At 29.1% G+C, this 17,363-nt stretch overlaps 2 protein-coding genes across 3 annotated transcripts; one reads left to right on the top strand and one right to left on the bottom strand.

Moving 5' to 3' along the window:
- Nucleotides 1–337: 337 nt before the first annotated feature.
- On the top strand, nt 338–2,471 carry LOC100573511 (cuticle protein 19; the record flags this gene model as incomplete). The annotated part of the gene is given in 2 exon segments (XM_029488103.1): nt 338–583; nt 1,335–2,471. Coding segments are annotated over 2 exon segments (504 nt in total), but the record flags the coding sequence as incomplete, so codon positions are not given.
- A 4,280-nt stretch (nt 2,472–6,751) lies between these two features.
- On the bottom strand, nt 6,752–16,812 carry LOC100165978 (DNA damage-binding protein 1). Of its 2 annotated transcripts, none has more exons than XM_001942887.5 (20): nt 16,612–16,812; nt 16,269–16,478; nt 15,591–15,739; nt 15,245–15,507; nt 14,850–14,988; nt 14,621–14,770; nt 14,404–14,557; nt 14,111–14,332; nt 13,582–14,032; nt 12,711–12,877; nt 12,517–12,647; nt 12,266–12,450; nt 12,079–12,202; nt 11,774–11,999; nt 11,433–11,698; nt 10,924–11,094; nt 10,748–10,857; nt 10,504–10,673; nt 10,199–10,425; nt 6,752–6,962 (listed from the first exon to the last, which is right to left on the bottom strand). In XM_001942887.5, exons 2-20 carry the CDS (start codon nt 16,333–16,335, stop codon nt 6,864–6,866), a joined length of 3,471 nt encoding a protein of 1,156 aa, XP_001942922.1. In that variant the 5' UTR covers nt 16,336–16,478; nt 16,612–16,812; the 3' UTR covers nt 6,752–6,863. The 2 variants fall into 2 exon arrangements, with proteins under 2 accessions (XP_001942922.1, XP_008182860.1); XM_008184638.3 differs by having other exon boundaries at nt 6,796–6,962; nt 16,563–16,798.
- Between the last annotated feature and the right edge of the window lie 551 nt (nt 16,813–17,363).

Genomic DNA, 17,363 nt, shown 5'->3' with positions numbered 1-17,363 from the left:
AGGCGCCCCACGCAATTATATAGGTACGGCGTATATAGGGGTGGAAACAGCACCAATGATTTTCGTTCAAATGACGTGTCGAAATTCGTAGTCATTCGCTGTGGTAGTCCGTCTGTTGCATAATGACAATTATAGTTATGGATAAGGCCTGTAAATATATTATTTCATAGAAGTATAATGCACTTTAATGTTATAACCTATTAATATATTATATTGATACCTCCTAAGGTTTTATACAATTTACCTGCATAAATCTAAGAAAAATAACGATAAAAAATAAAAAATCCATATTTTCTGATTAATAATATCGAAATGTATTCGTGTGTTCGTTTGGCAGTGCACACTCGCCGCTCTCCTGCTGCATGTGGCTTGCGGAAGCTACCTGGCTCACCGTGCTGCTGCTTACCATGGTGCTGCACCCGCTGCAATCGGTTACCACCACGGTGGCGCACCTGCTGCTTACCACCACCAGGGTTATGATGATGCCCAGTCTTATGACTACGCTGCATACCCGGCTTACTCGTCAGCCAGCACGTACCAAGCCGACTACCCTAGCTACTCCTCCAAACCCGTCGACTACTACGTGAGTGATGCAATACATAATATAATATTTTAAATATAATATTATAATAAATTGAATATACCTAATATAAATATTTTTAATTAATTATGCATATTATATCATAAAATATGATAACGATGATAATCAACTGTGGTGGATTCAAAATGAAAAATACCATGGATTTTAACCACCTAATCTCATAAACAAAAACCAAAATTGAAAAAACCAAAAACTTAAAAAAAATATGAATTTTGTCTTTCCTGAAATTTAAGTATTTACAGGTTGATATATAAAATTCCTTCAATTATTGACCTGCGATTAACAATGATTTATAATATTATGTAGATATACAGAATTTTATTATTCGGATGCATATGACGTTGTTGTAGCTACACTTTGTATTAAAATTTGATTTTTAAACATTGATTGGTGATATCTTTTGGCGTCGATAAAAGTTTGTTAAAAATCATTCATGTAGCAATATTATATTATTTACCAAATATCATGTATGCTGTATATTATATCCTTTTTATACAATATACGTTTGCCGATCGGATATATTCAGACCACTTCTTATACCGTTTAAAATTGATTGCCACCATAAGTTGATTAACAAAATAAAAACCCACTACCTATAGTCTCTCCCCACGTATACAATATCATCACAATATCTTCGCTTCATTAACATATACAATATTATGTTGTTTTTATCGTGTCTTAAACCCGGAATGGCCACTATACCATCAACCATCACGCTGGATCGCCACTGCAGTCGCCGCCCAAGTACTCTTTCAACTACGGCGTGAAGGACTACCACACCGGTGACGTCAAGGACCAATGGGAAGAGAGAGACGGTGACGTTGTCAAGGGTGAATACAGCCTGGTCGAACCAGACGGTACCACACGCAAAGTCACGTACACCGCCGACGACCACAACGGTTTCAACGCGGTCGTACACAAGTCCGGCACTGCCCATCACCCAGCCCAGGTCGCCCACGCACCAGTCTACCACCACGCTTACCGCCGTTGAGATCAATTAAAACGAATCGCCCAAACAGTAAACCGTTGGTTACCATACGTTATAATATTATTAGGCATTATTTTTTCTTTTAGACATACGTTTATAAGCGTATAACTTTAATATATAATATATTATATAGCATATAATAGTAGAGTTTTTACCCATACCAAATCAAAAGTATAAAAAACACATGTACATAGGAGATACCTAATACCTATATACTTATTATATTCTTTTTCTTTTTCTTCTGTTTCGTACAGTATCTCTGTTACGGTATAATATTGGTACGACGATCTTAGTATATTAAACTGTATAACATCGTCTCAACTAATATCGATTCTTTTCGTCTCCAATCGTCGTTTTTCGCTAAAATATGCATAATTCTATTATTATTTTTACAAATTTTTTACACGCATTAAATCAAGTAAACTATATTTATATATTATATGGTCCTTCGCTTCGTCAATGATCTCTTTTCGATATAATTATTACACGATAACCGGATAACCCGACGTACCTATATTATAGGTCGTATAGCTTAATATATTGTTTCGTAATTATAATATTTTAATATACCTTTAGAATGAGGAACTTTTTTTTACTTTGAAATCATTTTTCATTTGTTTTTTTACACGGTGTTTTTTATTTAATTGTCTGCTATTTTATTATGTATTCAAATGTATTATTATTAATTTTTTACACGCATTCAAGAATTGTATACCACAAATATTGGGTATAATATTTCTCGATTGTTAAAAATGTTGTAGAAAACATATAATATCATACTTGAAATATTTTTTGTATACTTTTTACTCGACCATTTATTGTACTCTTTTTTGTATATACATTTTATAATTGCTCATAATATATCTAAAACGTATATATTTATATAATTGTTTATTTTTCTTGGATTATGTCTGGATTACTGCAACTATATCACAGCGAATACTGAATAGATAACGCCGATAAGTGCATAATATATTAGCTATTAGGTAGCTATGATGGTACGCGAACGACGAACTACGTAACATGTATATACCAATGTGTATATTATAACAATAAATTATATAGAAATAAGCATAAATGCATAGCTTAAATCGCATAAGCAACGGTCAAAATCCATTTTGATTTTGCATTCAGGTGAATTAAGAAATATTATACAGTTTAACGATTGCAATGAATATCATTATGTATATTTATTTATAACTTAAAATAAACTAAAAAGTAATAATTTTCAAGTCACATTTCAAAAACAATATAATTAAACAGCAAAAAGTTACACGGGCACAAATGCGGTACAACACAGGTAGTATAGTAGTATATATATACATATGGACATAAACGATATAAACACACTATAATAATAGGTATATAATATATATATTATATAAATGCATGGAAACAAATATAGAATATCTATAATGCAGTAAACCTTACTCGGTACACGGAATCGTGCGGGTTTTGTATCGAATTCAGAGTATTTTTATTTAAGGTTTACCTCATAATACATATAGGTGTACATAAATACATAATATATATTATAACATCTATAGATTACACATAGTTTACGCCTGCAGACACGTAGATAATAACATAAGGTATATATAGACCATAGGGTATGGGTAGGGTAGCAATACGACGGTGCTTGTATTATATATTATTTTCTTATCATTCTCGTCGTGTGACGTTGACCCTATCATAATGACGCATTATAATAAACAAATATTTCGCAACGACCAAATAGCGCGGGGACGGTTGTCACGAATGAGCACGGCGATCGGACACGACACAATAATAATAATAATATAATACATTATAATGCTCTCGCAGCGATTGTATGCCATGGAGGGGAAGGGAAGCGTATTTTCCGCTCTCGTGTACTAAGTTAAATGTTGTATACATCTGACGCTGAAAATCGAAAGTCCACATTATATAGGTACACAAGGCAAGGTACGCGAAATTAGCCCACCGTCACATTGTGACATCTTTTCGGACATATTGTAAACAATTGTAAATGCAGAAATTTTGAAATTTGTGGATCAGGAAATTCAAGAAATAAAACACAAGTTTAGGGGGGAGCAACTTCACGTACATCACATGGCGCGTGGTTTGGACGTTTCCACGCGGCGGACGCTGTGATTGATTACAATAATTAATAATATTTATGTTTGATTAATGATTGTAATTAAAATAATTACTACATCGCACACGCTTTTATAACTATAATTATTATTTATTATTGTAATAGGTAAGTAATAGCAATTAGACTGAGGAATAATATGACACGCACGGGAAATGGAAATATTTGCCAATCAACACCGTAACGAAACGATAATAAAAAAATAATAAATTCATATTACCTATTAACCTATTATTAATTAATTAACGACGATCTAATATAATGTATTTTTGTATTACGTGCACGCGAGTACCTATATTGCCTATACGTTACGCCGTGTTCAAAAACGCCTACACAACCGATATGTATAATAATAATATTATCAGTTATTGGAATTTGGAGTTATTTAACGTATTTTATATACATTTATTTTTTTATTACTAAATGTGAAAATGTTAATTTCCTTTCATTTATAATAGGGGAAACAACTTAGTAGTTACATGACCAAACTAATCTGACCTTGGTTTTAATATTTAATTTTGTACTGTGTACTGATGGTATACATTTTCTAAATTTATCTCTTATCTTGATTTCTTGACAAGTACAGCTACAGGTTTTGATTGATTCCTCCACAGTGTGGTATGAACGTGTGACTTTATCTATCCAAAATGGCACGACATTTTTTAAACCCAAATGACATACAATTTAGTGTTCATTAATTCTGTGTTTTGATTAGGTAGTTCTCTTAAACACACCAATATTTTAATCATTGGCCATTGCCATTAGTTAAGGTTTAGAATATGTGTGCATTTGAATATTGTTATTGGCCAGTCGTACTTTATGTTAAGTGAGCACAAAATATGTTTCATAAAATTGTAATTAAAATTAATACAAATTTTGGAGAATTTTTCAACATTGTACAGATTTTAAAGCATATTTTACAATTTTAAGGACATAATTGGTAGTGATGGGCACAACCGAGTGAAAACTATCGAAGTACTCGATAGTTTAAACTATCTAATTACTCGGTTGTTTTATAAAACTATCGAACAATCGAAAAACTATCGAACTATCGACATTTTTACTTTTTAGGTAAGGTTATGTATTATTTACTATTTAGCCATGATGTTGTCAATGTTGTCATTCGAGATTCGACTATCGAGTATCAAGGATGGTTATTTCATTTTTTATATTTTTGCCTTTAAAATGTCTATCCCAAATTATTATCAAGTAAATTCGGTCGATAATACCGAAAAATCACTTGATTGTTTTTATTTAACTCGATAGTCAAAATTAGTTGGTACTAGACGTGTATTACTATTTACTAACGAATGAAAACTATCGATAGTCAAAAATAGTCGGTGCAAGACGTATGCAACTACCGAAAGAAAACTATCGAGTAAATTACTTGATAATTTTTAAAAACAATCGATGAATAATATCTATTCAATTGAAAAATCACTCGGTAGTTTTTGAAACTATCGATAGACAATCGATAGTTAAAACTAGTCGGTTGCGCGGTTGCGCCCATCACTAATAATTGGTATTCTTAAGACATATAATTGTAAAAAACATAGATAATACAAATCTTTACAATATATTTTTTTAATAAGTAAAAACTAGTAAGATACGGTGAGAGGGTTTTACTATATTCAATGTGTGTAAAATAGAGAAACAGTCTTTACTTTTACAAGTAAAGGGTTGTTAATTGTGTTGTAAAAATAATTTGCTTTTTGAGTAGGTAATTTTAGTAGTTCCTAATAGTAGTTTTTACCTACATACTATTGGTAAGTCACAGGGATTAATGCAGTGGCACTGAATACGGGTATCAACTGTGGAAAATTCCCCAGAACTATTCATGGTTGGGTCAGGTGGGCGGGTGGGGGATAATAAGTGATCAGGCATTAGTGGTATTTAATATTTAAACATCATCATAATTTCACAATAATGGTAAGTGTAAAGAATAGGCAATAATAGTATGAGTATGGCAGATCACTAGGTAGTATATCGCGATTATAATGCACTATTCGAGAGTAGCTAAAAATTTTATAGATAGGCGCCACTGGATTAATGAATTAATTTGATTATAATAGACATTTTCTTTCCCTCTTTAAGCACAAAATTAATTACACAACACGCTTAATAACACCATAATTTGTATTGCTTAAATGTTTGATTTATTTATTATTATCATTTAGATAATGGTAGTAATACATTTATAAAGTTAGTGTTCCAACTTGATAAAGCCTCATACTAAATATCCATAAACATACCGAATCATTTATTAATTATCATAATCGGCAGTTATTTTTCTATATAATTATTGTGTAACATTTATTGTACACAAATATGAAAACTTTTTATATAACTGATCCTATAATAACCTATACAAAAATTGGTAGTATTTACATTTGCCCGAGTTCAATATTTTGTGAATTTGGTCTAAGACTCTATAACAGTGCCTGAATGTTAATGATTCAAGTTTAAGACTGAGTATATATTTTTAATGATTATGAGACCTAAATCAAATTAAAATGAATCCAGATTACCTTGTTCAAATTAAATTTGACTCTCAGCAGTTATTTTCACAATGGCAATTAAGTATAAATTCTACATTTGAATGTTTTACACAAAAATGTAAAATTGATCACTTTTATTAAAAAACTATAAGAAAGTACATTTTTTTGTGCATATCTAAATTGTTTAAATATGTTCGGTTATTGACTAACAAATATTTGTATACATCAGTCATTCAAAACATATTTATTCAATTTTGATAAATCTTATAGATAATCACAATTTTAGTTTTAATAAATATCAATATAATATATTAAAATGTTTAATCTTTTAGTTAACATTAATAAAGATGAATTTATACATATTGATAATATTTTTGAAAAAATAACATGATATATGGTCATCAAATTAAGTAAAAAATTATTAAGTTAAGAAACTTACTAATAGCAGTTCAAAATAATAAACAATATTTATCTGAGTACATACATTTACTTCATATTAAAATTGAAACATTCAATTAAAATTGAACTAACTTAATGAAAGATATAATACATAATTTTTACATTAAGAAAATTGTGTTTCAATACAAAATAAATTATAAGAAACACCCAAAAAGAAAAAGATCCAAATTAAGTACCAATCAATTAATGTATTCTGGTTAAATCTTCAACCAGTTTGATGACATCGTCTAGACTGATCTTAGTGTCTTTTGGAATCTTCTTGAATTCATGATCGTAGGCCCCCTGAAATATAAAATATATAATATTAATCATAATTGAATAACTAACTACATTGGTTAGATAAATACATTAATTACATAAAATTATAGATTTGAGTTTGGTTAATTGTACGGATAAAAATAAATTATAATGCATGCATTTTTTTTTTACGTTAAGTATTAGTTTAATATTTAGTCTTAATATCTACACAAACTGTATTTATAGATTTTTTAAAGGTTTTTTATGAACAATTTCAGATACGTGTAGCAAAAATGGGGGTATAAATTCATACGTACACATTCAAAAAACTTTTGAACATATTTTGTACTTTATTAAAACATTTGAAAATAAAATGTAGGTACCTATCTACATAATTTAACCAGTAAATTCCATATCTATAATAAATTATAATCAAGTTAACTTGTATTTCATCTGTCATACAATAAACTATCATTATCAATGACACAAAAAAAAAAATACTAAAATTAAGCAACTGATAAAACAAAATAAAGTATTTTGATATTGAAACACATATTAATCAAAGAGAAGGGGTTAGAAGTAGATTTCAATTTTACTGTATTTTATTTAAAATTTATTTTTGCAAGCACAGTAAAGAATATAATTCATTTAACATGTAGATTGTTTTTATTTTCAGTTCTACTTTTTATAATAATTAAGTTTTAAATTTAAATTTTTTTTTTTATATATTTTGTTTTTAAGGAAATAAATGCATATATTATAATAGATTAAATATAATTACAGTATATGTATATTAATTATATGTATGCATATATCGAAGGTGGAAAGGAAAAACAGCGTAAGCGACATTTAAAAATTTTACAGGAGAGCCCAACAACCGTTTTTACTATATTTTTTTAACTTTTAAAGCCGTTTAAAAAATTCCATTGAATTTTCACCTAATCAATTTATATAGATAATTATATTCTAAATAACTTGGTAACATAATAAATTAAGAATTGTTATTTTCTTTACCTGTAATGTTAATTTATATACTATTTTGGTGCTTATATCTAACATTAATGGTAGTATGTCGCTAATGGTTTTTGGTGCTTACGCCTAATACGCCTATATTTGTTATTAATCTGAATTTTGGTGGTTACAACCAGCATAATAATAATAATATTATTATAATTTTATTCTACTTTTAAAGTTAAAGAATTTAAAGTTTAAGGAAATTATGGGATTCCAGGAGTTAATTATAGGATTAATATAGTAATATGGTAGAGCTGGGGAAATGGAACTATAAACTGAAAAGTAAGCCAATGCGAAGATATTAATAAGGTACAATTGAAATAAAATACCTAGGTATATATATGATGATAAATTGATAACAATAAGAATAATTTAATAATAACAAAAGAAGTAAAATATGTGATACTAATAATTAAAAGGTGGATAAGTGGATGTTGCTCTGCTGTACAGTAGATTACAAGTGAGTCACTGTATAATGGATGGTATTAAATTTGAAATCAATGACTTAATATCATTGTATAAGAAAAACGATTCTGAGCGGAGACTGTATGTCAGTCTAGGCGTAAGACATAATATTATATATGGTATTAAAAAAAAATTGACCTCTAATAGAGGTACCTATAATAAATTCCAAACTAATCATATCACAATATCTATTAGGTACTTATAAGTTATAACGCGTTATACATCAACAACAAACCGTGGTACTATCATAGATATATAAAAGTATACTTTAGAAGTTTCAAGTACCCACAAGTAATATTATACAATCACAACAAAATAACTAAAATAGTTATTCCAGGTTTTTTAATATGTAATTTCGTCCAAATTTGAACTTAAAAAGACTATAAAAAGAAACTGTGCTTATGTAGTTTTTAGATTTTTTGGTTTCAGAATTAACTACTTACTTACGTGGAATCTTGTTTTAAATTTTCAATTCTTAGGTATAAAAGTTGAACATTTTATGAATTTTTAACTACAAAATAATTATTAAAATTAAAATTTGATATATAATGTCAAAATTCGATCTTTAAATGCTTATAAAAAAAAATTGTGCCTATGTATTTTTAATATTTTTCAACTGCTATTGTAACAATATATCAGGAGCCTTGTAGTAAATTTTTACACTTTTTGGCCCTACAGATAAAACTTTATTGATATTTATAGAAAAAGACTAAAAAAATTGAAAACTGAGAATGTCCTTAACAGCTTAAAAAGAGTCAAAATATTTTCAAAATTATATGGTGTATAGAAAATGAAAATATTAACACTCAGTGAAATTTTCAAATATCTATAGTCATTTGTTTTTTTAATACAATAAAATAAGAAAATCGTCACATGAGAAATCGAGCGAGCATCAAATGTTGTAAAAATATGAATTTCAAACACTCATAAAAATTTAATTTGACTTTCTTGTAGACATTTTTTTTTTGATAAAGGTAGAAAATATTATGCGGAATCTTGAAATACATTTTCAAATCTTAGATTTAAAAAGAAAAATTTTTACAAATTCTTAACTCAAAATAATTTCTAATTTTCGTGATTTTACATATTTTGAACTTTAAATGCTAATAAAGAAAAACTGTGACTAAGGATTTTTAATATTTTTCAAATATCATTGTAATAATATAGTAGGAGCCATGTATTCAATTTGCAAGTATTTTTACTCGACGAATAAAGTTTTATTGACATTTATAGAAAAAAAAACTAATAAAATTGGAAACTGAAAATGTCCCTTGACAGTTCAAAACCAATCAAAATATTTTCAAAATTTTAATATGTATAGAAAATGGAAATATAAACAACCAGTGAAAATTTCATGTATCTACGGTTATTTATTTTAAAGTTACACCCAAAACCTTAATCGATTTTCTCAAAAACAGCTTTTGCGAAAAAATTCCCGTTTTTCCTTAATTTTTCTTTTGTTTTTCACGGCGCTTTTGAAAACTATTGGAAATTTTAAATTTTGTCCTCCCGAATGCACCAACTAGATTCACTTTCCCATCAAACAAGATACTGTTGAAGAAAATTGAAGCAGTTTTACTGCCCCAAACCGTGATGACAGACACAAAAATAAAAAAACACACATCATTGTAAAATCAATACGTCATTCATCATTTCCACTCAGAATCTTAAATACAACTATAAAATAGATTTCATTATAAATATAAATAATTATTCAAACCTCAAGAAAACAAAAGTTGTATTATGAACATTAAGTACTAAACTACCAACTAGTAAAGTAATAACTAATAAGTATATATTACCTGAAGTGCATCAACAACTGCTATCATTTCTCTTTTTGATAAATCTAAAAAGCTTTCAATTAAATCTCCATCCACAAATGATTCAGATGGTTCTGTTCTTATTTCAGTATGATAGCTTCGCCAAAATTGATGATTAATTTTTCCCACTCCTTTAACCACAGTAGCTAAACTCTTTTCTAAATCTGACAGAAAGTCAAACATTTTGGGAGTCAACTGTGTCACCAACCCTAATAAAATAATTTATATAATAATATTATTATTATTAAATATCAAATCCATGTTTGTTCAAAATATTTTCACATTACCTAGAGCTCCACTGCAAGTACCATAAAGAATACCGCCTTGAACTGAAACATATGTATCAGTGAAATGTTGCATAACTAATGAACCATGTCTGAACACATTTATTAGATCTCCACAATGGAATTGACCAATTTCTTGAAGTTGATGTCGGGCTTCATCACTTGTCAATGTGCTAAATTTATAAAATTCAATATTTCAAGTGAATAATTAAAATACATAGAAAAAAAATGAAAAAAATAAAAATACCTGTCTTTGTGTATAATAAATAAGTTTTTATCATTTTCTGCACCTAAGAATACATCATCGTCAATAATTTCTATGGCTGTTGACCATTTTGGATTGTAATCTCTAGCGATCTATTTGTAAAACATTTAGGATATTATTATTATGATTCTTTTTTATCATAAATTTTAAGAACTTACCTCTTCAAAACTGCCTTCCATAGTTTTGTATTGTAACAATGTTAATGATCTCATCAAATCACCGCAAACAATAAAGTCACCTTTAGTTTTCACAAATAGTGCTACAATATTATTAAAGTGACTGCATTCAAGTCTTAATTCTTTTTCCGCAGTCCATTCAAATAATCGAACCTATTAAAACAAGAATATTTAGATAAATCAGTGAAATTCATAAAGAATTTATCAATATATGTGTTACTTATTTTTCCTACACTGCCAAAAATCCCACATATAATATTAAATTGTAATAAAAAAAGTGTATCAATTATTTAAAAGTAAAAAAGTTTTAAATAATAAATGTTATTTGATTACACTTTTATTAATTAATTTATAAATTTTTTCAATAAAATAAATAGTTTTCTAAATGTTGTTTATAATGTTTTTTAGTATTATTGTACTAAAATCATTGGCAGTGATAGCCATATGTTTTTTTTTATTATACCATGATTTATATTGAATATTCAACTTACTGTACAATTAACAGCAGCTAAAAGTTTACCATTAAATTCAGCCATACCATAACATGCACCCTTTACTTCTTTCTCAGTTATTGGTGTAAGTTTTGATGAAGAATCATCCCAATGAAATATAAGTATACGTCCCAATTTGGGATCTTGGTCTTCGGGATTTACAACAGCTGTTCCCAATATATAATAAGTAGCTGGATCATCCCCCAATTTTGCTGATATGATACTTAAAGCATACTCATTAGAATTTAACTGATGTGCATGTAACACTAAACATATTTTGTTAAAAAAATTATTGGTTATTAATATTTTGTTTTTAGTATATATATATAAAAAAAAATCACCCTCAAAAGTGTTTTGATCCAGTACAAGCATATTATGAATTTCAACTTCAAGACCATATTCACTACTTAATGGTCCTTGATTACTATTTACTGCTGATGCATTATTTGGCATACGATTGTTAATTGCACCGGAAATATTCTGAGCACTGGTACTAGCACTAGGTCTAGCAGGGACTAAATTAATTCCTTCGTGAACATCTATCCTCATTGTTATTATACCAAATGACTAACATAATTTAAAATTGAAATAAACAGATTTGATGTTAAAAATGCAAAAATGTAAGGTATTTGTTAGTTAATTATACCTTGCTTGACTCTTGGTGTGCTATTCGTCTAGGTGCTTCTCCGAGAGGAATGGTACGAATATGAAGTTTTTGCATTTCATCAATTGTACCAATAATAATAGCAGTATCAGTTGCCATAGCCAAACTTTAAATTAACATAAAATTAAATCATTATATACAACAATATATTAAATTTACTGTTTATTACCTATCTGGATAACTTTTTGTATTAAGCGAACACATGTGGTTAACTTTGCGCAGATTAACATTTGAGAAAATCAATTTATTATTTGATGAATAGATTACAGTTGGGTGATCTGAACATGCAAATACACTTGTAGTAGCAAGTGATTGGAACTTTCTGATTAAAGTAGGTTGTGTACCAAGATTGACCTAAAGTAAAAAATATTTATTGTCTACAAGTTGATTTTTTGTTTAATTTTAATTATTGATACTAACCTTACGCTTATCACTTAATACTCCATTTTCAGGGTTTAAATGGAAATAACATAAGCTGCCATCTCCTAACGCACATAATAAATAGTCAATATTTTCAAATGTTACCATTAATATTGACCGAGGTATGATTTCTATGGAACAAAATATCGTCAAAAAAAATTATTTTATGAAAATAATAATAATTGTTTATTTACCTTCGCCTAAAGGCTCTCGAACAAGTTCTACAAAGTCAGGAAGTTGAAGAATTTTTACAGATATGTCCATCCATAAACCAACAGCTACCAAACTTGAATTTTTGTAAAACTCATTTTTAAATGAACAAACATCAAGACAAGATACTTCATGTTCTAATGTAATAAATCTATGGATAAGGTTAAAAATAAAATATTAAAGAATTAAGTAATAAATATTAGCCACTCTTGTAATATGCATTGGCCGTAAAATGCCACCTACCACAAAAAATGTACGCATGCAGTATGCTATTTAGTGGAAAAGCAAATATCATATTATACAAACTCTTGTATATGTTTTATTTTTATTTAATAACTATCATACATTTATACTGCTAAATATCTCACAAATTGCCCGTAAAGACCCACAATAACTTAATTTTAGATATACAATATTATATATATATAATGTAATATATAATATTTTAGTCATATTTGTGTTCATCAACATCCGATCGCTGTGTTAAGCAACATATTTGTTAGATCAATTAAAAGAGGAATGGTGGCAGTCATTAAAGCACAACACATTTTTTTTTAAGTTTACTGAGATGACTTAATCTTAGCAAAATAATATAATAAAACGTATAAAAATAAATGACAATTATGATCATCAGAAATACTTCAAGTAAATTTTAATTAACTAAATTTTTATTAACCCGTAGGTTTATATGTAAAAATGGTAAACATCCATCAACTTTTTTGGTAGGTAAGTAGCTTTTTATGGTAGATAGCTTTATACCGTAGGTAGCATACTACACCAATAAAGTAGTGGTAGGTGGTTTACTACATGAATGCCAAATATTATTAGTAATAAAATATATGAATGATCCCATACCCTTTTTGATCGACTTTATCTGTTCCAATTTCTATGTAATACAGGCTATTACCTGTAGCACAAACAGCTTGATGACCATTACATGACACTACATTGATACTTTTACCATCAGGGACATTCCATTCACTCACTAAACATTTGCTTTCCAGACAGATCAATCTAACACTAGCAGATGTTATTTGGACCATTTTATTATCTGATGTGTTACCACAGTAAAATGTTTGTAATTCAGATTGAAAACCTTCTAAATCTATTTCTTCGACTTCTTCCCCACTGTATGCTAACACTCTGCTATGTCCAACAAAAGATAAAACTAATGTATCATCTAGTAGACTATCAGTAGTAATGCGTAAAGGCCACATTCCTTTAATTCCAACTAAATCAATTGTGGCCACCTCTTGGATTCCTATTCCATTACGTATTATTCGAAGAGATCCTTCTTTATATGCTCCTTAAATAAGAAAAATGAAGGTGAAAATATTATTATTTCTGTATCGTTTTGTTGTTTTTAATAAGCTTTAATGCTTACCTGAGCAAGTAACCACTTGTCCTTGGCCCTGTCGTTCTAAATCTATAACACACATGTCAACAATAGGTCCTAAATTCATAAACGTATCTAAGACAGTGATATGTGAACCAAATTGATCAGGCTTCTTATTGAGCTTTATAAGTTGAGAGTCACCTACTCGAGATGCAACATATATTATTTTGTTATCCAAGTATGTAAGTGATTCAGGTATGCTAATCTCTCCTGAAAAAAGGTGGTTTAAATGTGAAGATAATAATTTATTAATTATTATAATTAATTATTGAATTACTAACCCAATAAATCAACTTTTGGATCTTTGATTTTAAATGTACCATCTGGGTTTTTTTCATAATTCAGTAATAACATAAATAAATGTCCAGCCATATCTCCAAGTAAATATCTTGTACCTTCTGGATCAATTCTAGCATAACATACTATTGTACTTTGCTACAAATATAAAAAAAAAAACGCTATAAATTTATTTTTTTTAATTAATAAATTATACTTTACCTTTATGACAGGAGGAGAAATAGCAATAAAAGATGAACCATTATGATACAAAACTGATTCTCGACCAATAATAATAGCACCACAGAGAGGCTCGGGAACAGGAATAATCATTGAAGCTTCGGTTTCAACATTTTCTTGTTTCCAAGGAGTCTGGTAATCACACAAACAAAAATGCAATAAATAAGCAAGATAAATTCAAGAAGCAATAAGAAAAACAAATATAAAGCACCTTCACAAATTCTTTATCTTTTATAGATAATTCTTTAGCTTTAATGTGGCGGCCCATAGTATCCTGATGTATAATAATAATGGTTGGATTAGCACAGCCGTACAGAAAATCAATATCTTGTACTTCGACTTCTTCCATCCTAGAATCAAATCAATAAATATAACATTTAATATAATGTAAGATAACTTATCAATTAAAATACATTTGATATTGTATTATTGCATTTTATATTTCTGGTTTAAAGGAAAATACTATAATTTTAAAATGTTTTTTAAACATTTGTTTTAGATTCTAAAAACATTTTTGTTGTTCTATACACTATACCTACTCTTTAAATACAAAAAAATGTATTTTTATTTTAGTTATTACTTATTTATATATTTAATACATTTTACCTTAAACAATAAGCCTTTAGTTCTCCTTCTTTATCCAATGGTATGATTTTAAACAATCCATCGTATAATTTTAGACCAATGACTCTTGCACTAGGATCAATGACTGCCATAGCACCAATTTCTGATATTTTCCCAATTTGATCGGATATATTACCATGAGCTTTTGTAATAATATCAATATCACCACTTTCTGTTTGAACACATTCTAATATCATGGTGTTGTATCGAGCAGTTACTACAAATAACAAGTCTTTATCCTTATGCTTGAAAAGAAAATTAAATTGTTGTCATTTTTATAGGTTTAATCATAGCTAAATATTAATTTTACATGGATTTAATGTCATACCTTAGGGCGGAAAACTTTCATTATTTCAATTTTGCCATATAATGCTATTTCTTTGATTGGCTGTAAACCTTCTTCAGTGACTAAAGATATATCAATACGATTAAATCTTGCAACAAGTAGATTACGGTCGGTCGGTGATGTGAAATTTGCTAAAATTACCAATAAAATAAATAATTTTATAAATAAAAATGTAGCAATATTTGATAAGTACATAAAGAGTACTCAATAACTAATGTCATAACAGATTTATTAGATTAAATATTTATTAAGTCTTAATTGAAAGACAATTGTAGAGTAGGTAACTTGTAAGTATCTTAAATAACATGACTCCTTAATAAATATTTTATATTTGATCGAATTGTGCAGATAGACTCATGTAAAAAGATTGTTTGATATATGTGTTCAATACAACAACTTAGTTTAAATATGTATTCTCAAATGCATTGAGAAACGGTATGTGTTTACACATAACCACCAGATAGTCCAGAAAAATACCACCAACTGTTAATTGACATGAAGTGAACTGTTGTAAACAGAGACACACTTAATTGGAAGCATTAGTGTTTACCTGTTAAATGAGACACAACATCATGTGCAACATATAAAATGTACAGTATGCTGTGGGCACACAAATACTTTTAGTACATAACGTTGGGTTAAATGCTATAAATCACGTACCAGAGATGCTGGTGACGACCGCTGTAGGCTTGTGAGCCGTCACTGTGTAGAACTGTTGTGTTGCCATATCTGTGATCAATTATTAGACTTCTACTATTTGAATCAGTCAGACGCGGATGACAATATTTACAACGAACTCGTGCTCGGAGGTATCGTTTATTCACGTGTAAAGGGCAATATGAATAATATGCGACAAGCGTGCTCGATGTCCTGAAAAAAATAAAAATGTAATAATAGCCAACTAATTATAAGTTTCTATAACTTGTTAATCCTTAATATTGATAATATTATTACAATAGCAGAAAATTCCAAAATCGAATAGTACGTGTACAGTGGAACTTACTATGGTCCTAAACAGTAAACTCCTAACTTGTAAGTCACGGTGTCGTTGTCGTATCGGCCGGCGGCGGTCAACGTTATCACGTGCCTGCCGTAGCGTCTTGTCGCACTGTGGCACCAGAAATAAAACTTATATTAATATTGTTATGTTTAACGTTTTGTTATTTCTTTTCCAATCGGCGAGCGCTGATATCATCGAAACGCCGGACCGACGGAGACAGTGATGAACCGGTATCATCGCGAGCGATTGGTACACGTCACAGTGTGACCAACCGTGCTAGAGAAATCTGTCTAAACCGGTATTAAAAATAATGCACCGGGAGGGATGTTTGAACTTTGGACCATATAATTTACATGGTTCATTATCCCGGTGCGGGATAATGACGATAATGTGGGATAATTTAAAACCAGTTTAGTCTAGCAAATTTCTACAATTTCTACCCCTTGGGGCCCGTTTTACAATCATAGTTTAAACTTTAAACCTCGGTTACGCTTGAACCACTGATTTTACCGGCCGAATTCGGTGGTTTAACCGGAGTTTAACTATTGTAATACGGGCCCGAAGATAAATCTAGGATAATATATCATTGCTAAATAATTTATTACCCATGGAGCATGGGATATATTTTACTCCGTGGGCGCGCACTATACGATGAGTCCCGTGGGAAAGTGACCGGACGCGGTAGGTGCAGCATCATAATAAGGACAGTATACCGGGTACTATACCCTAAATTATTAAATTAAAGGGGGGGGGTC

Source organism: Acyrthosiphon pisum, chromosome A1 (assembly GCF_005508785.2).
Source record: "Acyrthosiphon pisum isolate AL4f chromosome A1, pea_aphid_22Mar2018_4r6ur, whole genome shotgun sequence".
NCBI classification, from domain to species: Eukaryota; Metazoa; Arthropoda; class Insecta; order Hemiptera; family Aphididae; genus Acyrthosiphon; species Acyrthosiphon pisum.
The sequence above is the reverse complement of the archived record's forward strand: the minus strand, read 5'-3'. Positions and strand labels throughout refer to the sequence as shown.

What these genes read in the sequence shown, in the direction of transcription:
- LOC100165978 (XM_001942887.5), bottom strand. Translation starts at nt 16,335, where the DNA reads ATGGCAACACAACAGTTCTACACAGTGACGGCTCACAAGCCTACAGCG. An exon ending in ACAAGTGGTTACTTGCTCAG is followed by an intron (nt 14,033 to 14,110) that starts GTAAGCATTAAA and finishes TTCTTATTTAAG; the next exon opens with GAGCATATAAAGAAGGATCT. An exon ending in ACAAAAAGTTATCCAGATAG is followed by an intron (nt 12,203 to 12,265) that starts GTAATAAACAGT and finishes GTTAATTTAAAG; the next exon opens with TTTGGCTATGGCAACTGATA.